The sequence below is a fragment of the Plectrocnemia conspersa genome, unplaced genomic scaffold, assembly GCF_051122295.1.
Source record: "Plectrocnemia conspersa isolate PC_06_02 unplaced genomic scaffold, ASM5112229v1 ptg000001l, whole genome shotgun sequence".
Taxonomy (NCBI): domain Eukaryota; kingdom Metazoa; phylum Arthropoda; class Insecta; order Trichoptera; family Polycentropodidae; genus Plectrocnemia; species Plectrocnemia conspersa.
In genome coordinates, this window is record NW_028277165.1 from 10,148,327 (window position 1) to 10,170,845 (window position 22,519).

General features: G+C 32.4%; 4 protein-coding genes across 8 annotated transcripts; 2 read left to right on the forward strand and 2 right to left on the reverse strand.

Annotated features, from left to right (window-relative positions):
- Nucleotides 1–514: 514 nt before the first annotated feature.
- On the reverse strand, nucleotides 515–4,973 carry LOC148238782 (uncharacterized). Of its 2 annotated transcripts, XR_015811893.1 has the most exons (5): nucleotides 4,921–4,973; nucleotides 4,674–4,814; nucleotides 4,518–4,600; nucleotides 2,721–4,453; nucleotides 515–2,649 (listed from the first exon to the last, which is right to left on the reverse strand). XR_015811893.1 is itself a non-coding variant. In XM_088201243.1 (4 exons), the coding sequence occupies exons 1-4, from the start codon at nucleotides 4,937–4,939 to the stop codon at nucleotides 3,143–3,145; spliced, it is 1,554 nt and encodes a 517-aa protein (XP_088057369.1). In that variant the 5' UTR covers nucleotides 4,940–4,973; the 3' UTR covers nucleotides 515–3,142. The 2 variants fall into 2 exon arrangements, 1 of the variants encoding a protein (XP_088057369.1); XM_088201243.1 differs by having other exon boundaries at nucleotides 515–4,453.
- Nucleotides 4,974–6,583: 1,610 nt separating this feature from the next.
- LOC148238783 (uncharacterized) lies at nucleotides 6,584–11,244 on the reverse strand. 4 transcript variants are annotated; one of them, XM_088189591.1, is made up of 5 exons: nucleotides 11,186–11,244; nucleotides 11,049–11,101; nucleotides 10,911–10,986; nucleotides 8,854–8,936; nucleotides 6,584–8,792 (listed from the first exon to the last, which is right to left on the reverse strand). In XM_088189591.1, the coding sequence occupies exons 1-5, from the start codon at nucleotides 11,202–11,204 to the stop codon at nucleotides 7,296–7,298; spliced, it is 1,728 nt and encodes a 575-aa protein (XP_088045717.1). In that variant the 5' UTR covers nucleotides 11,205–11,244; the 3' UTR covers nucleotides 6,584–7,295. The 4 variants fall into 4 exon arrangements, with proteins under 4 accessions (XP_088045717.1, XP_088045710.1, XP_088045727.1 ...); XM_088189584.1 differs by having other exon boundaries at nucleotides 11,049–11,122; XM_088189601.1 differs by lacking the exon at nucleotides 10,911–10,986.
- Nucleotides 11,245–14,313: 3,069 nt separating this feature from the next.
- Nucleotides 14,314–18,826, forward strand: LOC148238784 (uncharacterized). Its single transcript, XM_088201273.1, has 5 exons — nucleotides 14,314–14,386; nucleotides 15,303–15,367; nucleotides 15,434–15,509; nucleotides 15,577–15,659; nucleotides 15,737–18,826. Exons 1-5 carry the CDS (start codon nucleotides 14,368–14,370, stop codon nucleotides 16,901–16,903), a joined length of 1,410 nt encoding a protein of 469 aa, XP_088057399.1. The 5' UTR covers nucleotides 14,314–14,367; the 3' UTR covers nucleotides 16,904–18,826.
- Nucleotides 18,827–20,332: 1,506 nt separating this feature from the next.
- Nucleotides 20,333–21,902, forward strand: barc (RRM1_TatSF1_like and RRM2_TatSF1_like domain-containing protein barc). The gene has a single exon (XM_088201258.1). The coding sequence runs from the start codon at nucleotides 20,385–20,387 to the stop codon at nucleotides 21,831–21,833; it is 1,449 nt and encodes a 482-aa protein (XP_088057384.1). The 5' UTR covers nucleotides 20,333–20,384; the 3' UTR covers nucleotides 21,834–21,902.
- Nucleotides 21,903–22,519: the final 617 nt, after the last annotated feature.

A 22,519-nucleotide genomic window follows, 5' to 3' on the forward strand; every position in this document is an offset into this window, starting at 1 on the left:
CGTCACTTAGAAAGGAAGAGGGGAGAATGGTTAAAAACTACTTTTTACTACGAAACACGACGTTTTACGGTGTACATGTTCATTGATACGATAGAAAATCATACAGTAATCAAACATAAAACTCTACAGTTGAAACATTACTTCTATGTTCATTTTCTTGAATTTTAACCTGGGACTACACACTATAAATAAAATTCGTTTTTATTTGTAAATATTTAATTATAATCTTAATGCTAACTTAATTGTTAAAATTTCAGTCTCATAAACTTTTAAAAAAATTAAGATTTGTCTGCATTGATTACTTGGCAATTCTATTAAATCTATTTCGGCAGTAAAGTTTATAACATATGGTAGAAAATATTTATATATACACCCATACCTCGCTTTACGGCCTAGATACGTTCCACGAAACTTGGCCGCAAAGCAAAAAGCCGTATAACGAATCAATTATTCTAATACAAATTCATACAAATTCAATGGGGTCGGTTCCTAATTTGTTAAATATGTAACATGGTTTATCATTTAAAATGCATTTTATCTTTTTATTTAATTTAAATCAAAAATACATGCATAAAAAGTACATACATTTGTACATAAAATAATAACAGACTCCAAAAACCAACAATAATCCATAAACAAAAATGAAACAACTTCATGTTACATAAAATATGTGTATGAATATATGCATATTTTTTTTAAAATGGCTTTAATCTGAAGACGATGAAGAAATGGTAGCCTGCAGATCACTGTCGTTCTCATTTTTCGCTGGTAAGGATGGGCCTGGCTTAAAAAAATTGTCCAACGTTGTTTGTCTTGCCTTTTTGTCTCTTTCGTTCTTCAGTGGTTAATAACAGCTAATGGCTGAGTTAATTCCTCGAGAAACTTTAGCGCTACGTTCGACGTCAGGATCGTTTTCAAGGAAGATGTTTATTCCTTGTTCAAAATAGGAAAAAGCTTTTGACAATTTTTTTGATGTTAGCTGTTTGAATACAACAGGCTCTGTCTCTTAATCAAATGCCGGTTCTGCTCGCAACTGAATGAGTTCCTTATATGAAAGGGGTTCCCTATCAGCTTCAAGTAGATCAAGCACATCACGTTCGTTCAAACCTTCAAAGCCGAGATCATGTGCTAGATCCAAAATGTTTTGCCTAATTTCAGGAAGGCAATTAACTTCTGCATCAGTACTTTTTACACATTCTGGCCATATTTTTTTCCAAACATGGTTCATTGTTGTTAATTTTAATTCCTTCCATGATTCACTGATGCTGTCAACAGCATCCTTGATGTTATAGTTTTTCCAAAATGTTTTAATTGAAGATTTACCATCGGTTTCCCTTATAAGTTGTCGGAAAGTTCGGCGTAGGTAATATGCCTTAAAAGTGGCTACTGCACCCTGATCCATTGGTTGGATCAGAGCTGTTGTATTTTTCGGAAGATACTCAATCTTGACATCTTCAGATAGTTCGGATAAATTAGTAGGATGCCCTGGTGCATTATCCAAAATTAGCAAAGCCTTGTTGCTTAAGTTATTGTCTCGCAAATATTTTTTCACTTCTGTGCAAAAGTGAGTTTTGAACCAATCCTCTAAAGTAGCTTTAGTCATCCAAGCTTTTTTATTGGATCTCCATATGACGGGTAATTGATTTTTATTTAGTCCTTTAAGAGGCCTTGGATTTTCGGACAAATATATTAAAAGTGGTTTTAGCTTAAAATCACCCGCGGCATTTGCACCAAGTAGCAAAGTTAATCGTTCTTTAGACACCTTATAACCAGGCGCAGATTTTTCGGTTTTTTAAGTGTACGTGCAATCAGGCATTCGCTTCCAATAAAGCCCTGTTTCGTCTACGTTAAGCACTTGTTCAGGTTTATGACCACCTCTTTCAATAATTCCCTTTAAAATGTTGGGATATTCCTTAGATGCGGCCTCATCGGCGCTAGCTGCTTCACCTTTCATTTTAAAATTATGCAAATTAAATCTATTTTTAATTTTTTTTAAAAATCGACATCGAAAAAAAGTTTTTTTGCCGTTATAGTGAAACATTTTAGGCAGTAAATCGAAAACGTGCCTTAATTGAAGAGGGCCGTTATAGCGAAAGGCCGTATAAAGAGCGGCCGTATAGCGAGGTATGGGTGTATTGAATTTAGAAATTTCTTTGCTTGCCACCACATATGTATGACCTACAACCCGCGGCCCGCCTTGAACATTTTTCCGGCCTGCGAGATTCATCACACTTTTACACAATATATTTATTTTAGACAAGCCAATACACTATAGACAATTTTTCACTCCAAAAAAATGTTTATAGTGTATCTAAATCTAATATGGGAATATAGAATTTTATATGTGGCCCGCGGAGATATGATGCATTTCCAAAGTGGCCCGCAAGATCATTTGGGTTGGCTACCCCTGACCTACAACGATATAATCAATGATATAAAAATTTTATTTTTTATTTTTTAATGCTTTTTACATATATCACATTTAAAAGCACTGTGAGATTTCATATAGCTTTCTGGTTCGACCAAAATATCGCGCCTGCTTTGGATTTGGTTTTGTGACTTCTGGCTATTCTCAAAAATTAGATTGTTGTTGAAGGAACAACGTTTTGACACCATTGATGGCGTCAAAACGTCGATTTGAGAAATATACTGGAAATAATTAAAAATTATCGATTATCAAATATAATTTAAAATAATACAAAAGAAGAAATAATGAGAACCTGAAACACCATTCCAGAGATTTTTAGCTGTTTAAAAAAAGTAGCGGCGGCAATATTATCAATTTTCTTTTCTATATACATATATTATTTTTATTGATCCAGTTTAGAGTACATATTAAGCATTCGTTATGAGTTCATTTTTATGAAACTTTAGTGCAACTTTTACATTTTTTAATAAAATTCTGAAAAACTTTTATGTATTTTTCCCTATTAAAAAGCGCTCGGCATGTCGACAGTCGAAAAATAATATTTGAGAATTTTTGGCATGCGCATGTGAAAAGGTTCGGCACCATCAGCATATGCTTTTTAAATTATATTCAGTAACACATGTTTTTCCACATTTATCTATCTGAAAATGCACTGAAGAATGGGATTTTGTACTGAATGCTTTTATATACATAAACACTAAACATACGTATGGTTCAAGTTTTAATTGTATCGTTATGAGTTTGAAGATGTGTTGCTATATAGTATTTTGATTTGAACTTTTTTCCACATACATCACATTTAAATTCACATACATCTCCATGAGTTGACATGTGTCGTGAAAGATAATGTTTAGTTTTAAATGTTTTTGAACATTTTTCACATTCAAAGTCACGAACGTCGCTGTGAATTGGCAGATGTTGTGTAAGATTGGATTTTTTTTTAAATGCTTTTCCACAAATGTCACACCTAAAAGCACTGTGAAATTCCATATGTTGTGAAAGATATTTATTATATATAAATGCTTTTCCGAAATTATTATAACAAACATAGCTATGAGTGTGACGTAAGAGATGAGATTTTTTTTTAAACGCTTTTCCACATTTTTTGCATTCAAAATCACGAACATTGCTATGAGTTTGCATATGCGTTGCTAGATTGGCTTTAATAATGAATGTTTTTCCACACACATCACATTCAAAATCTCGAACATCAGCATGAGTTTTCATATGTCTTGATAGTGGGTTGATATGTTTGAATGCTCTTCCACATATTTTACATTCAAAATCACGAACATCGATATGAATAAGCATATGTCTCGATAGATGCGATTTTGTTTTAAATGTTTTTTTACATTTGTCACATTCAAAGTAACAAATATCATTATGAGTTTGAATATGTGCCGAAAGATAGTATTTAGTTTTGAATGTTTTGTTGCATTTTTCACATTCAAACTCCCGAACATTGCTATGAGATATCATATGTCGCGAAAGATGTGATTTTAATTTGAATGCTTTTCCACATTTATTACATCCAAAAACACCATCAGATTTTAAATGATAAAAAAGTTGCTTTTTAGTTTTACGTGCACAGCCATGAGATTTAACATGTTGTGAAATTTGGAATCTGGTATTGAATGTCTTTCCACATACATCACATTCGAAAGCACGACTATAGCTATGAGTTGGCATATGTTGAGAAAGTGCAGATTTTTTTTTGTATGTTTTTCCACAATAATCACATTCAAAATCACTATGCGATTTTATATGTTGTAAAAGATTTTGTTTAGACGTGAATGTTATCCCACATTTTCTACATTTAAAATAATAAATATTACTATGAGTTGACAATGTATGTCGTGATAGATGGGATTTATGTTTGAATGCTTTCCCACATTGTACGCATGCAAAGTTACGAACGTCGCTATGAGATGTCATATGAGATGTAAGATTGGATTTAGTTACAAATGCTTTTCCACATTTACCACACTTAATTTTAACTCTGGTACATTTTTTTCTTTCTGGTTTCTGAAATAGAAATTGCTTTGTTAGATAAGTTGTAAATATTAAAAAATGTAAGGCACAATATTACTTTGGCAACGTCGTAAATCTGTTGAGATAAAACGTTCACGCCGATAGAATTCTTCTTAAGTATATCTTTAACATCGTGCATTTCTGAAATCAAACAATAGTCAACAATTGAAATATATTTAAATGCAACAACATGTATATAAGCAACATATTTAACCTATTTCGAACTTATCGTCTACATCGTTTATGAAGGTATCTTCGCTGCTATCGTATTCGCGTTTCACATTTAAGGACTCGACTTTGCATCGAATGGTATCAATGGAAAACAATGCTTCTTCGTCGTTTTTTATCTCGGCTTCTACAAAGTTAAAAAAATAATACTTACATATCTAATTAACTAACTAACTAATTAGCTATTTAGCTGTGTTTAACATAAATCATAGTAATTATTATTTGTTTCATACCACTTTTTATAATCGCCATTGCAACTCTTCCGTCTACAGTAGACGTCAAAATCATTCGTTAAAAGTGTTTGGTCTATATACTTTCAAAGTTCGAGCATTGCGGAAAAAATATTGAAAATAAATATTAATATATGTATGTCTATTTTAATATTTTCCTTGATTTAACTTTAATATTACCAAGATAATTAGATATTACACGTGAGGACTTAGGCATATTTTAAAAATATCATAAGTATATTTTTTCAGACTAATTAATATAAAAAAATAGCACATACACATAAATACTATCAAATAAAATAACTAATTCCTGCAAAATATAATCTGCATTTATGTTTTTTAATGTCTATAATAATGGGTTTTTATCTGATTCAATTGTTTTCAATGTCCACTCTGTATGTGTATTCTCTACGTACCTAAATTTTTGTTTAAATTACTCGTTTTGTTTCTCTAAGGCCGGTTTCACACGTGCCGGATGGATTCGCTCGGGACCGGGCCGGCGCCGTGTAGTGGGGATGGTGTTGTATGGGCTAGCACCTACCATTTTATACGTGCCGGACGAATCCATCCGGCGCCGGCCCGACGCTGGCTGCCGGGTTGTCGCCGGTCGCGCTCACTACAACTACAACTACAACTGGCGCCGGGTACCAGGTTGAGTGTGGTGGGGTAAAACTCAAATATGAACCGGGCCGTTGACAGTGATTGTAATAAAATTATTAAATATATTTCTCGTGTTTAGGCAATAGCGGAAGAAATAGACATCGAAATTTTAATTATATTAATAGAATCTCTTTTAATTATCTTAGTAGAATACATACAAAAATAAAATTCTTACGCGAAATGCGTGGAAGGACTTATGTGAAGCCGTTAATCTTAAATGACTGGCATCAGTTGACGGGGCATAGGTCGGTTTGGGAAGAAACCGGCCAGAGACCGGCCACGTGTGAAAGCTTTGTAAACGGCGCCGGCCCGGTACCGGGTGAATTCATCCGGCACGTGTTAAACTAAACTTAGTCATGAATCCCAAGAGTGCGTATTTTTTATTAACTATATTACATTGCGTTATATTTATAAATAATTATTCAGGGGGCGTATATTTTCCTCGAGCCGGCCCTGATCTACGTGGTAAACAAATAATATACGGTGATCGTCAACCAAGCGGACGAAGAATAATGACAATTGATATAAAGTAAAAGATAAAGTAACTAGAATTTGAGTTGTTCGTCCCGCATTGAACACTGTTCGTCACGCATTCTGAACATTTTTAAAGATGACTTTTTTAGCTTTTGCAGCATAAGTTTTTTCATGCGTCCCACATTCCAACCTAGCAAATCTGGTCACTTTAGTCAAAGGTTGTGTCTTGAATTCTTACAAATTAATGGGTGATTATTAATGGCATTTGAAAGTTTTTGGTTATTGTGCAATATTGGGTGTTCTGTACAATTTCTTTATTTATTGTTGCGCTACTCTTTAACTGTCAGACGACCAGGGACGTCATTTAAGAGGGGGAGACACTTGTCATTTAACCATTTGAATAATGAAACGAAAAATTTTACGTATTTTCGTGAAACTTTTCGGGGTACCTCAAAATATGATGAAACATTAAACACTTTTTATGTTATCTTTCTCAACATTAACATAGGAATACAAAAATAAATAAAATCCGTTTTTATTTGTAACTCTTTATTTATAATCTTAATATTAACTTGATAGTTGAAATTTATAATTGAAAAGTAACAATATGTATGATAAAATAAAAGCATTTAAAAGAATTAAGATTTGTTGAATTTCCCCGATTTATTAGCAATTATCTCCTGTCTATTCCCACACTAGTTTATTACATATGGTACATAGTATTTTATAGTGTTTCAATAAAGAAGATATTTTTAAAATTACAGCAAAATTTATTTCCTTTATTTGATTTGTATGAACTACAATTTTCTTTACTTTGTTGTAATCGATGTTATGGATAAACAATTTTATTTTTGATGCTTTTTACATTTATCACATCTAAAAGCACTGAGATTTCATATTTTATGTAAGATCTTTAGTGGTGAATACATTTTTTTACATTTAAATTGACAAAATTGAGTTGGTATTTGTCGTGAAAGATGGGATTTCTTTATGAATGCTTTTTCACATTTTTCCCATTTAAAACTGCGAACATTGTTATGAGTTAGTGAATAGTATTTAAAATACATTTAAAGTCACTAACATCGCTATTAGTTGGAAAATGTAGTGAAAGATGGGATTCTATTTTGAATACTTTTTTACATATTTTACATTCAAAGTCACCAACATCACTATGAGTTGGCATATGTCGTAAAAGCTGTGATTTCTTTTTAAATACTTTTCCATGTTAATCACATACAAAAAGTCTATGAAGATTTATATGATTTAAAAATTTGTTTTTGATTGTAAGTGTCGTTATGAGTCTGAATATGTTTATATATATAGAATTTTGTTTTAAATTTTTTTCCACATATATCACATTCAAAACCACAAACAGCAATATGAGTTGACATATGACGTAAAAGATAAAGTTTAGATTTAAATCTTTTTAAGCATTTTCCACATTCAAAGTCACGGGCAATGCTATGAATCGGCATATGTTGTGTAAGATTGTAAAATGTTTTGAATACTTTTCCACAAATATCACATCCGTAAGCATTGTGAAATTTCATATGTTGTGAAAGATATTTTTTAGACGTAAATACTTTTCCACATCTATCACAATTAAAATAATAAACATTTCTATGGGTTGTCATATGGCGTGAAAGATGAGCATTTTTTTTAAATGCTTTTGCACACTTTTTACATTCAAAGTTACGAATATTGCTATGAGTTAGTATATGGCATGTAAGATTAGATTTATTTATGCATGTTTTTCCACATATATCACATTTAAAATCACGAGTGTCAGTATGAGTTTTCAAGTGCCTTGAAAGTGTGATTTTATATTTAAATGCTCTTCCACATGTTTCACATTCAAAGTCACGAATGTCGCTATGAGTTAACATATGTCTTAAAAGATGGGATTTTGTTTTAAATGTTCGTCTACATTTTTCACATTCAAAGTCGCAAATATTACTATGAGTTTGTATATGGTTTGAGAGACAGTATTTAGTTTTGAATGTTTTACTACATTTTTCACATTCAAACTCCCGAACATTGCTATGAGATATCATATGTCGCGAAAGATGGTTTTTTGTTATAAAAGTTTTTCCACATTTATTACATTCAAAAACATTAGATTTCGAATAATGTAAGCGTTTGTTTTTAGTTTTCTGTGCATCACTATGAATTTGAAGATGTTGTGAAATTTGATATTTAGTTTTGAATGCTTTTCCACATGTTTCACATTTAAAGTCACGAACGTAACTATGAGCAGACTTATGTCGTAAAAGATAAGATTTGGTTTTAAATGATTTTTCACATGTTTTACATTTAAATTCACGAACATCGCTATGAATCGGTATATGATCTAAAAGAGCGTATTTTCTTTTGAATGACTTTCCACAATGATCACATCTAAAATCACTATGGTCTTTCATATGTCGTAATAGATATTTTTTAGATTTGAATTCTATTCCACATTTTCTACAATTAAAGTAGATAATATTGAAGTGAGTTAACATATGTCGTGAAAGATGAGATTTAATTTTGAATGCTTTCCCACATTGTACACATGCAAAGTCACGAACATCGCTATGAGTTAACATATGAGATGTAAGATTGGATTTGGTTATGAATGATTTTCCACATTGTACACATGCAAAGTCACGAACATCGCTATGAGTTGTAAGATTGACTTTGGTTATGAACGATTTTCCACATTTATCATGTTTAATTTTATAAGAATCTGTCTCTGGTTTCTGAAATTGAAATTGTATTCGTTATATAAGTTGTAAATGTCTAAATCTATTGGACTATTACTTTGGTATTGTCGTATATCTGTTGAGATAAAACATCCACGCCGATAGTCCTTTTTATAAGTACATCTTTAACATCGTGCATTTCTGAAATGAAACAATTGTCAATAATTGAAATATATTTAAATGCAACAGCATACGTATACGGTACGCGCAGATAGATGGCGGTCAGGCGTTCCACGTTCCAAGTTCAGCGTTTTTTGTAACGTATGAACCACATCAATATAACGCACAGAGCACACGGTCAAACCACACCGGTCAATGAGTACGCACGTGTTCTGGACTTTCATTCTCGCCGCTACAAAGAACGCGAGACCGTCGCAATGGTAGATGCAGAAAAACTAATCGAATTGGTACGAGAGAGACGTTTTTTATATGATTTAAATGATAATAATCATGAAAATTGTCAAAAGAAAGCGGAAGCATGGCTCAAAATTGCTAAAAAAATGGGCACCGGAGATGGTGAGTGAAGAAATTTAGTAGATGAACCGTCAACTGAGAAATAAAATTAAGTAAGTGGATTACAATAATTTGTTGTTTTGATTTACATTATTACTGATTAAAACACAAAATAAACTTCCCAAGCTGCATACGCTGTTAAATTGTTTGTTGGAAAGATGCAAAGGCCTGCGTGTTGTAATATAATACAAACGAATTGTGTATTCCTCTTCATTTATATGAAGTTCTTCTTTTTTTTTGAGATAGTTATTTCAATTTAAATAATAGCGACGAAGAAACGGTACCTCAAACAAATCGCACCACATCAGAAAATCGGAGAATAATAACAAATAATGACAGTGTGCCTTACAAATACCAATATTTGCCACCAAGTGACAAATGTCCTGGGCCGCAAGTTCCCTCTAACCTATTGGTTATTTTCAATTGTTTTACACTGATGAGTTAGTATACTAATAAAATTTGCAGATTTAAGAAAAATTAATAACTAATATTTGTCCATATTTGTTTTTTTAATTTTTAATAAATCAACATCCCACATATTATTAAACATAGTGCCCTTTTTCGTGCATCACTGTTTATTTTTATATAAAAATATGCTATTTAGGCATTATTAGCTTGAATATATAAAATTACAAACAAATATGTATTATACAGCTACTCATTAAAAGTTTTGTCTATTTTTAATTAGGAAATATATAAAATAATGACACTAACTACATTTCATTTGACCTTCGATTGGACGTATTTTAGTTTTTAAAAATATACCGAACATTAGTTTATATAAATATAGCAGTGGCGTGCCGTCCATACATGCGGTCGATTCAAAACGCCACCAGCACGCACGGTTGATCGAATATAAACATGATCAGCTGAGTCGCTCGCCATCAACCGTTCATGCTGGTGGCGTTTTGAATCTACCGCATCTATGGACGGCAAGCCACTGAAATATAGATATATCTTGTGGATTTTTTAATTGTTGTAAAATGGTACAATTTTGTATTTCTGCGAGCGATGTAAGCTTTCTTCGTTCGCAGGTAGATATATCTAAAACTGAGCGGTATAGCTTTGTTATTTGTATATATTTATTTATTTATGGTGGCATAAATAATTTAAAATGGGTTGTCACCCTATTGTGTTAATTTATTGTTAGAATTGCCAACCAGTGGTACTTAAGTGTATCTAAAAAAAATAAAATGTAATTTAGAGAAATGCAAGTATTTGCTCTGATTTCTTCGTGTTTGGTATAAGTTTATTAATATTTATGCTCTACATATAAAATTTTAATTTTTAATAAGAATTTAACATTTGTTATTTTTTCTGAGTTGGCTACATACCTTATACAAAAACGATTATGAGTGCAAAGGGTTAAAAATACTCTGAGTTTTTTTTTGCAGGAATAGTATTCCTCCAATTGCTATCTTTTTTCACAAAAAGTCACAAAAGTCTCTTTATTGAACATTTCTCCTTCTCCGTCTTCTGAAGATGAACCATCGTTAGGGATAAAAATGGAACGCATATTTTTTGACAGCAACTGATAACGGTCAGTTGAACGCGGAACACGTGACCGCCCTCTGTCTGCGCGTATCAATAAGTATTTCTAACCTATTTCAAACATATCGTCTACATTGTTTATCAACGTGTCTTCGCTGCTATCATATTCGCATTTTACATTTAAGGACTTGAAAAAAATACAATTTAGGATCAAATCATTGACAAGCGTTTCATATTACGTATTATTACCTCAACTTTACATTGAATCGTATCCACGGAAGATAATGCTTCTTCGTCATTTTCTGTAAAGATCAAGTATATAACTTTCACGGAATATTTAATTAGCTAGTAAGCTAGTAGCGACGTAATAATAGTTTGGGTTATACCACTTTTTATAAACGCCATAGTAAACAGTAGACGTCAAAGTCGTTCGTAAACAGCCTTTGGTCCATGCACGACAAATTTTCGAGCATGGCATAAAAATTGGGAAAATTAATATATTTATAAAATATCAGGATTATTAAATTATTTAAAATTGTAGCGGCTTATTTAAATATACATTTATTTAGATTTAATTATGGCCAAAACTTGGCGGCACTCTGGTAGCACTCTCTCTCGGCTGGCAACCTCCGGCGCGCCGTTTTTTTATTAACCACGTAAACAACTTCAAATTTCAATAAAATACCACTGCAGCGGCTCAATCTGTGTCTAATTGCCACCCGTCACCTCCCGTCACCAAACTGTTGACCGCCGATGTGATAACGAACACATGGTCAGTTCAAAATGGCCGACACAGAAGCCGCTGCATTACTACAAAGTTGAGTCGCTGTAGAGCCTCTTGCTGCCACTCCGCCGGAGCATTCCTGGATCTGGACTCGAGCTGGCGGACCACCAAGACGATGGGCCTGCGCACCAGACCAGGTGTCCCCGTCGTCAGCTACCGTCACCGCCAACAGCCGCCGCCGCCGATGATCAAGAAAGTATTCGGCGCCGCCACGCGCCTTCATCGAGAAGCCATCCGAGTGCCGCCGTAAACCAAGCTCAACCAGACCACGTGTGACCCGACACGCATCCGTAGGGCTGCACCCCCGCGACTCAAAATCCCTAATGTCCAGAGCCCAGCGCGCCCGCCCGCCAGCACTACAAAATATTGAAACATTGCTTAATGAAAAGATCAAATCTCTTAAAAACATTTACCAGACTTCAATTGACAATTAAACATGAATTCCAGTGAAAGACAAAAAATGTAATTTCTTATTACATAACTCGATACCTTGGAAATATGAAAATAATGTTATTCCCTAATGATTTTTGAAATTAAAACCATATTTAGACATACTAAAATATTAAGGAATTTATTAAAATAGTTTTTAAAAAATAATTAAATTGATCATAAGAAATGATTACATTAAAAGATTATCCTAAAACTTGAAACTTTAAATACTTGTACAATATTTAAACTTGATAGAAATATTCTTAGCATGAAAGTATCTAAAGCTGATGTTGAACGTTCGTTCAGGTCGTTGATTCACATTATATACATATGAGAAATTTGATTTCCTATGATGTACTAAATGCCCTTGCTGCACTATCAATCCACAAAGTGTATAAAATAAATCAAATTAAAAATTTAAATTATATTAAAAAAATTGTAGGATTTACAATTTTAAAGGGGAACGGATATAAACTTGTTTTAGAAACAATATTCTTATTACCTTATAAATAGTAAATTAATTAGTGATTTTATAAATCGATATATTATTCTATAGTTTCGGGTCTCTGGGTATCTAGACAGTAAATGGTTCTCTTGATAAAGAGGTATTATATTAGTATAACAGTATTTACTTGGCACACCATACCAATTGTCATATTAATTAAGATTATAATCAGATTCGTATTCATTATTTACATCAAATATTGGCATAATCCATCTTCTTTTAAGTGGTTAAAAATCATTCCTACTAATGTCACAATAATTTTATCACGGTTGATATCAAATTCATCGTCACTTCCTTAAACATTCATTATTATATCGTCATTCGTAATTATATGAACAATTTATAAAAGTAAATTAATATATGTATTTTTAAATAATTAAAACACGGATTATCAATTCTGTTTTACATAATTTATAATTTACTAGCTTGAAAATACATCAAATGTGTAGAGACTAATATTTTTATTTGAGTTGCCGCTGAAAATGTCGATACCCCCCCCAGGTCGATAGTTGTCAATCGCTAATTTTAATAGTGTGAGCGAAATACCGAGCTCTGCTTGCCTAACGGCATCTCGGCCTTTTTTCCATCTTGCAAATTTTCTTTTTATTTTATAAGAGACACATAATACAAAGTAATATTTATGCACAACTAGAGCATATGATCCTGTTTCATCCCATATCATAAAAATATAGATGCCCTTTGAAGGAAAAAATCAGTTTATGAGCAATAATTGACAACGTAAAATTGTCAAGTGTCGCGCCAAGCAGTCTTAACATCGCAAGCTACGTCCATGTTCCGATGAAATTTCTTACAATAAACTTACACTCGTAAATTTAAGATTATTGAGTTATTCGCATAAGTTAAGAATTCAATATTACTGAAATGTGTTTAACAGAACTTTTTTTACCATTAATAAATTTAAATTGGCAAAATTTGCTTGAACACAAATGCATTCAAAGTTTTGTCGACATATTGTCGACGTTTGAGTGCAACGCTTGGAATACGATGTCGACGCATTGTCGAATTACGAGCACAAAGAATTAATATACAATATTATTTAAATAGTGACCGTAGAGATTTTTTAAAATATGCGAATGAAGTTACAAAAATAATTAATGAATTCAACACAGCTTTTCATATATGTAAGTATGAAGAAATATTCAAAATGTTTTTACCTTCATTTAATATAAAGGTGGAATTAGCGCCTCCAAATTGCAAATCTTGTTAATAGAACAGCAGTCAAGCATAGAGTTAAAATGCGTGGTCAAAAGATAAATTTCACAAATTAAAATACTGCTGTAATCTGGATAACATGTCGCTGTAAATCGTATTCTATATAAATTAAAAATAGTGAAATCCGAGCATGACTAATCAATTGCGATTCAGTTAATTTATAAAAATAATGTATACCAAGTGTCACATTATTTCAGTAGTAAAATACTTGGATTATGTTGTTTTTTGTATGTGCGGTCCACTTAAGCCAGTAGAATTTTACATACTTGGCTAATATAATGATTTCAGTTGGACATCGCTGTTTTAAATGATTCAATTAAACATCAGTGTTTTTTCAACACTTTCGTTATCTTTTTAAGAAGACACTGTGGACAACGGATGGCAAAATAGTTTTAAAAAAAAATTGTTCTTCTCAAAGTGTAAAGTGCAAATCGTCGCAAAATTATATTTTTTTTGTTATCTACTGATATTGTACTAGATAATTAAATGATTACTTTAGTACTTTTAATATCTAAAATTAATTTTACTAATTTTAACGCTATGCTCGAAAATTCATCGTATGTGGACCACACGCTGTTTACGAACCATCTTGACGTCTACTGTCAACTCGAGTTGCGATGGCGGTTATCAAAAATGGTATAATCCACTTTATTATTGCTTAAAACATCTTTGTAAATTAAAGGTCCATTTAAATAATTGTGTAGAGTTTACAATATTTGCCAAAATTAACTTTTCATCGTTAACTAGTTTTTGATAAAAAGACTAATCTATAAGTAAGAATCACAAACGTTTTATATGTGGTTTTCATGAACAAACTAATTCAGCAGAATAGTGGTGTTTTTTACTAATTGATTCATTAGCGATTTCTTACATTTTTCCTATCTGCAATATGATGTTTATATTCCACGTTGTACGGTTGAGCCGTATTCGTTGCTTTGAAATATTGTATTTTCCTCTATGACAGCGTAAGTCGCAGCTTCCACTTTTTATCCAAAAAACAACAAAAGTTGACAACCGGCTACTGTGATATTATATATAATTTTTTTATTTAATTTATGCGAAATCGGCCGAAATATTCATATTTATAACCGGATGGGATCCCGAAAAAAAAAACTTGAAACGAGCATTGCCGCTTCATGAACAAGTGAGACAACAAAGTATCTTAGAACATTATCTAAGAAAAATGCATTGATTGAATTATTGTGCAAATTAACTTTTAAAAAAATATTTTATATATATACATATATGTACTTTAAATTATATTCTTTAAATAATACATCATACGTGTAACATTATTATCGACCTCTGCATAAACTCACCGATGTATGCTGATACACTGCAGTTTCCCGTTAATAACCGTTATTTCAACGCAGGTAGAAACAAAAAGAGCACACTATTGTATTTTACTTTCTTCTTGTGACTCGGCTCTAACACGTGCGAATGTGTATGTAAAAAATTGGAAGTGGTCGCGTACGCTCCTCTAGGACATACATTTTGCAGGCCGAGAAATTGTTTACTAATTAATTTGAAGTGTCAAACTTTATATTTGCAGAAGCTGTCATAGAAAACGACAAGGAAACATTTGGAACCGTTGACACAATTCAATGTAAAGTCGAGGTGATGAAACGTAACATAAAACGCTCGCCAATGATTGCGAACTTAAATAGTGCTGTTTTTTTCTAGTCCTTAAATGTAAAACGCGAATATGATAGCAGTGAAGATACATTCAAAAATGATGTAGACGATATGCTCGAAATAGGTATTATGTTATGTATGTTTGCCTTTGCATTTTAAGATTAGTCAATTATTGACTTGAATGATTTCAGAAATGCACGACGTTAAAGATATATTCAAGACAAGAACTTTCGGTATGGATGTATTACCTCAACAGATTTCCAACGTCAACAAAGTAATAGTCGAATAGATTTTGATTGTTATGTATTTCGATATTAACAACTTATCCAATGAACAATATTTTAATTTTAGAAACCAGAAAGAGGAAAATGTCTCAGAGTTCAACATATGTGTGTAAATTCTTATAAGTGTGATAAATGCGGAAAAACGTTCATAACTAAATCCAATCTTACATCTCATTTGCCATCTCATAGCAATATTCGTGATTTTGCATGTGTACAATGTGGGAAAGCATTCAAACATAAATCACATCTTTCACGACATATGTCAACTCATAGCAGTATTTATTATTTTAAATGTAGAAAATGTGGGATAGCATTCACATCTAAAAAATATCTTTCACAACATATAAAATCCCATAGTGATTTTATGTGTGATCATTGCGGTAAAACGTTTAAAAAAAAATCTGAACTTTCACAACATATATTAATTCATAGCGATGTTCGTGACTTTGAATGTAAAAAATGTGCAAAATCATTTAAAACTAAAAATAATCTTTTACGACATTTACCAACTCATAGTTATGTTCGTAACTTTGAATGTGAAAAATGTGGAAAAGCATTCAAAACCAAATTCCATATGTCACAACATGTTAAAATTCATAGCGATACACACGAAATTAAAAAAAAAAATTCATATCATGTAAAATCTTTTAGCGTTTTTATATGTGACATATGTGGAAAAGCATTCAAAACAAAATCTCAGCTTCCACTACATATTGCAACTCATAGCAGTGTCCGAGATTTTGAATGTAAAAAATGTAGTAAAACATTCAAAACTAAAAACAATTTTTCAAATCATATGCAAACTCATAGTGAAATTTGTGCCTTTGAATGTGAAAAATGTAGACGGGCATTTAAAACAAAACCCCATCTTATACGACATATGCTAACTCATAGTGATGTTCGTGACTTTGAATGTGAAAAATGTGGAAGAGCATTCAAACATATAAGCACACTTTCAAGGCATATGAAAACCCATACTGATGTTCGAGATTTTGAATGTGATATATGTGGAAAAACATTCATAAATAAATCTAATCTTACAACCCATATGCTAACTCATAGCAATGTTCGTGATTTTGTATGTAAAAATTGTGGAAAAGCGTTCAAAAAAAGTTCCAATCTTTCACGCCATATGCAGATTCATAGCGATACTTGTAATTTTGCATGTGAAAAATGTGGAAAAAGATTTAAAACCAAATACCATATTTTAAATCGAATTTGTAATTATTTATAATGATTATTTATATATATGAAATTTGTTATTTTATACACAATAAAAATGTATAATTTTTTATAACGAATGTTTCAATATCTGCAATTCATTTTGCACCTATTTCTGCATTAGCAGTGTATGTGACACAGATCGGCTCATTACTTTTCTACATGATTAGAAAAAGGTTATGCCGAAAAGAAGTTAACGAACACTATGTTTTAAAAATATGATTGCTATCCTTATCGATATTACTACCGACTTTTGATATGAGAATTTAGGTCAATAGCAGTGCGCAAAAACAATTTACACTTCTCAGAAGTAAAAATTCCACATCAAAAGCAATAAAATCGTGTCTGCTTCATTTCAGTGGGAAAGTTTTATATTACTCAGTTTAACAATTTAATATTACTCAGGTTAATTTGTTCGCCTACGATTATGAATGAAATCGATCGTCTATTAAAAAAATAATTTTCGTATTAAAAAGCAGAAGAAAATATACTAAACCAGAATTTACTCGGAGCGACGGACGTAAAAAATTTTGGTCATCGATTCGATGAAAAATCCCTATATAGTTTTTGCTGTCTTTTATCTAAAATAATTAGATGTCTTTCACAACAAATCCGGAAGCTCGAAAGTAGCAATATTCATATTACTAATTCTGTAATATCTAAAATGTTTTGAAAAATACGCATTTTATCGGTAACCAACGTTGGATATCAACTAGGCATTAGGAAATAAAGAATCAATAGATAAAAATTGATATCTTTTGAAAAGAATTATGAATTGTTAAAAAAATTGCTGCTTTCCTGAACTGCCATTAATAAGACGCGACGAGTCAATACAATTTTACCACAGAGCTAGCAAACATAGACTAAATTGTCAACTTTCAAAAATACGTCTAAAATATTCTTTTAGATTCTACGCATAAGGTTTATGCGGAAGAATTACAAAATTAAATCCCGGCTTCGACTTAAACAACCGGCAGCCTGACGAATGTGGTAGAACGAGAATTACAACTTTTCAACCTCAATAATTTCGGTAATGGCAGTAATGTGTGGATCTCGAAATAGAGTGCAAATCAAATAAAAGATTTTCATCACAACACTAGCCACGTACACTTTTCAGTCTGTTTCCTCAAGTTAATAGTGGTTTATTATCACCGACCGCTACAATGTTTTGTATATCGCATATTTCAATCGACGATAAGAAACTCGATAAAAATAGCAAGAAATTGTTCTAGCACTCTAAAAGGGATTAAAACAGCTCTAAAAATTTCCACAGAATTGAAAAGAAAGAGATCATATACATAAGGTATATTGTTTTACGAGTAATATTCAATACAAAGTTTACTTTAACAAAACTTAATATTATTTTGTGTATTCGCATTTCATAATGCAGCATTAACATAAAAATGTCGGTTATGTTAAGTTAGCTATTGTATTCTATAACTAAAGATTTTTTATTCATATACATATGTACAAATGCACTTTAATATTGCAATACGGAATATTCGTAAATACTCGTCTGTTATCGGGTAACATTTTTAACAGTCGTTTTCAAAATAAATCAGACTACTCTCACAGCGTTTTTTGTGAGAATTCTTTTTCAGTACCTAGCAAGTTAAAGACTCAAACCAATATAAATATAAATAAAAGGCTCTAGATAACAGAAAACTACCAATTCAAACATTGTATGTAAAATTGTATATACAAATTTATTACTTTGAACCATAAAACAAAATTTAAAGAAACTAGGCTGGTTTTACTACTTCAGGTTTGACAATGGTTTATTTAAGTATTTTAATTTTGTTTTTGAAACATTCCTCTTAATTATAATGGAAATTTCCGCCGCCAAATCTCTATATGTTACACATCGAAAAATAATTTAAAAAAAATTTTATTGTAAAAAAACAAAATAAATGGTAAAACAGTAAAATTTTAGCAATAATTATCTTTCAATTCTAAAACATCATGTGAAAAATTATTTTAAAATCGTGCATTATTACTCTTTAGCCTAAAAACATTGGAGAGCTATGTAATTAGTCAGCTAGTTCATGCTATAATTCATCGTAGAATACTCATTTGATTACTCCTATAATTTCGTTCGTTGAGTTGTGCAATCTATTTTTTTCCCTAATTACAGTCCGAAGATATTCAATCGGTATAATTATAAACTATTCCAGAGCCAGTCCAATTTTTTTCTTCTGTTTTAATTAAGTGTGTGTGGGAGGAGGGGGGATATTTATTTATTTTATTATAACCAAAACCAGACGTCACTCTGGTAGCATGACGCGACACGACGGAGAACACACATTATTTGGCGGATCTTATCGAGAAGACTACGGCCGGCGGCGCCTCGCCAATCGATATTCCAACATGTAACAATATTAAAATACTACTGCAGCGGCTCAATATGTGTATGATTCCCATCCGTCCGGCAAAAAATATTAATTTTAATAATTTTCCTCATCTCATCGAGATATACTACATATAAAGCTTGTCCACATTAATTTCTTTATCAAGTGTTTGTCAAAAATGTAATTTTTAACGCCCATCGCGTAATCACATTCTTAGTAACACTTGCTCTTTATCAACCTATTTTCACTGTGGGCGATAAATATTTTCACCACTAAAGTTGTCGGTCAATTAGCTAGCAGCAATAAAACGTTTCGAGAAATCTAATTAAGGATTAGGGAGTAAGCAAATCAGTTGCTAATGATAAAAAAGAATGATTTGTAATTAAATGGTCAGAATTTAAATCAAATTTTGGCCAGAATAAAAATAATAAACGGTCAGAATAAAAATAGCACATAGTCATAATAAAGTAACTTGCTGCCATAGTCACATATTTTACACAGGAAGCTTGAAGTTAGCCTATTTTATTATCTCATTCCAATTGTGGTACTTACATATACGTCTTCGCTTTTTGAACAGTTAGTCATAGATTGGATGATGCTGGACAATGTCCAAGATATACTGAAATGAGAACAATACAATATCATTAAAAAAAGTTAGGTTGTTTGGTTCTACAGTGAAAGTCGGCGCGAGTGTTAGCGAGACGCCTCCCATTTTCTATATAAATTTGTAATTATTAATAAATAAAAACTATGTTATAAAATGAATTTTCTTTATTTTAGAATGTTACGCTTTGATTATCATTCTCCGTAGTGGTGGTCGTAGCGAAGGTCTAATGGTTGGTGTTGACAAGAGCTGTTGATACAGCGTTGACGCGTCAGAACTGTCAAGATATAAACGACAGACGCCGTCGAACAGTTGTACCAATCTTAAACGATAACACTATTGGCAACTGAAAAAATCGAATCTGACCTTGTGTCAACATAAATCTTACCATTTAATATTAATTCTGACCAAAAACCATGTTCAAATTCTAACCCGTAAAATACGAGCTAAAAAGAATGTTGTTTTGGCCAAAATGAAAAATAAATATTTTGACGTTTAGCCAAAGCGGCGCTCTAAACTTGCTTCATGCGCCGTCGTCGAGAATGGCAGATAAACCCGGAAAGATTGGATTTAACATCAAATTAACGCCGGAAACTTCTGAAAAATTGAAATACACAGTTGTTGAACATGAAGATAAATGTGAGACCTCTGAAATTGACGAAAAAAATGCAGTTTCGTCTGACAACAATGACGTTAAGGATAATTTGATCTCAACCGATAGTACAAATGAAGATGAAGATGAAGAAAAAAGCCGTATAGATAAAAGTGATAGAATTACGACATATGCTCAATATGTTCATTACGAAGGCGATAACGCAGTGTACACGGATCCTTCTACTAACCAACTATTCATCTGGTCTAAGGATAAAAACGAATGGTTGCCTAAGAGTCCAGATAATGTAGATACAAACGCGTCTAGTCAAACTGACGATGATAAGACTAGAAATTTTGGCTTCGAAAACAATACTCACACTTACAAAGACACCGATGGCTCTGAATATATCTGGGATGAGGATAAAAAAGCTTGGTTTCCCAAAGTAGATGATGATTTCTTGGCTCATTATCAGATGGCATACGGTTTCGTCGATAATACTTCCAAGGATGAAAAATCTGATGTTAAAAAAGATAACGCTCAAACTAAAGCAGAAAAAGAGGCAGCCAAACAGGCCGCGAAAAGAACTGCAGAAGAAGCAAAATGGTTCGAAATGTCCGAAGAGCAAAACACTAAAGTGTACGTGTCGAATTTACCTTTGGATATAACCGAAGAAGAGTTTATGGATTTGATGCAAAAGTGCGGTCTGGTTATGAAAGATCCTTCTACTCAAAAAATGAAAATCAAACTGTACACAAAGCCCAATTCTGAGGTGTTGAAAGGTGACGCTCTTTGTACTTACATCAGAGTCGAATCAGTCGATTTGGCGCTGAAGATCTTAGACGGCTATGTGATTAGGAATCACAGAATAAGCGTTCAAAGAGCCCAGTTTCAAATGAAAGGCGATTATAATCCGGCTTTAAAGCCTAAAAAAAAGAGAAGGAAAGATAAAGAAAAGCTGAAGAAGATACAGGAAAAGCTGTTTGATTGGCGGCCGGAAAAGATGAGAGGAGAGCGAGCCAAACACGAACGGGTAGTCATCGTAAAGAACTTGTTCGAGCCCTCCCTGTTCGATGCGGAAGTTCATTTGATTCTCGAGTATCAGCAAGATTTAAGGGAAGAATGCAACAAGTTTGGAGAAGTAAAAAAAGTGACTTTGTACGATCGACATCCAGAAGGAGTGGCTCAAATCGCGATGAAAGATCCGGAAGAAGCCGAAAATGTCGTGAAACTGTTGAACGGACGGTGGTTTGGTAAACGGCAGCTTACGGCACAAATTTGGGACGGCAGGACGAAATACAGAATGGAGGAGACAGACGCCGATTTGAACAAGAGGATCGACGACTGGAACAAGTTCTTGGAAGACGACGAAACAAAGGAAACAGCGAAAGATGAATGAATGTGTTATGTAATATAAAACAAATTTTGATTTGTAATTTTTTCTTAAATAAAATGTCGTTTCCTAAAAGACTCTTTATTCAACAAACTCGAAGCAAAATGTTTTTACTAAAGATATAGAAAGAATTAAACGCAGACTTCAACTATGTCCTTTAAATTTTAAGTAAAAAAATAGTAATAAAACAAAAGTGAAAATTAATGTAGATCTAATACAAAAAGACAATATGTCAAATCCTTATTTTTGTTAACTCAGCGCATGCTTTCAGTTTTCAGTACATGGTGTATAGAAAACAATTTGCCTACTAGGGAAAGAAGCGGAGATCAGCTGTATATTAATATAGATAGAACATCGGTCCCAATACACTTCCCTGCGAAACTTCGGAGTTGATTTTTTACAGCTCCGTGCACTCCGTGTTGACTTTCACGTAAAAGTATCTACCTATTATGTAGGATTCTAATATTTTATAAGCCTTTTTCCATAAATTTAATTTTATCTTGCAGAGCAATCCGTCATGTCAGACATCGTCAAAAACCTGACTGATATCCATGAACGCAGCGGCGCAGTACTTTTTGCCTCCAAAATCATTGCTGATTTTTTTTATAATCCTATGGACTTGCTCTATAGTCCCGTGGCGATCTCTGAATCCAAATTGGTGATCTGGAATAATTCTTTTCTCATCATTTATC

Coding starts and splice junctions, on each gene's coding strand:
- LOC148238782 (XM_088201243.1), bottom strand. Junction 4,601..4,673: donor AGACGATAAGTTCGAAATAG/GTTAAATATGTT, acceptor GTTTGATTTCAG/AAATGCACGATGTTAAAGAT. Junction 4,454..4,517: donor AGATTTACGACGTTGCCAAA/GTAATATTGTGC, acceptor TTTCTATTTCAG/AAACCAGAAAGAAAAAAATG.
- LOC148238783 (XM_088189584.1), bottom strand. Junction 8,937..10,910: donor AGACGATATGTTTGAAATAG/GTTAGAAATACT, acceptor GTTTCATTTCAG/AAATGCACGATGTTAAAGAT. Junction 8,793..8,853: donor AGATATACGACAATACCAAA/GTAATAGTCCAA, acceptor TTTCAATTTCAG/AAACCAGAGACAGATTCTTA.
- LOC148238784 (XM_088201273.1), top strand. Junction 15,368..15,433: donor CAATTCAATGTAAAGTCGAG/GTGATGAAACGT, acceptor GTTTTTTTCTAG/TCCTTAAATGTAAAACGCGA. Junction 15,510..15,576: donor AGACGATATGCTCGAAATAG/GTATTATGTTAT, acceptor GAATGATTTCAG/AAATGCACGACGTTAAAGAT.
- barc (XM_088201258.1), top strand. CDS start 20,385: ATGGCAGATAAACCCGGAAAGATTGGATTTAACATCAAATTAACGCCG.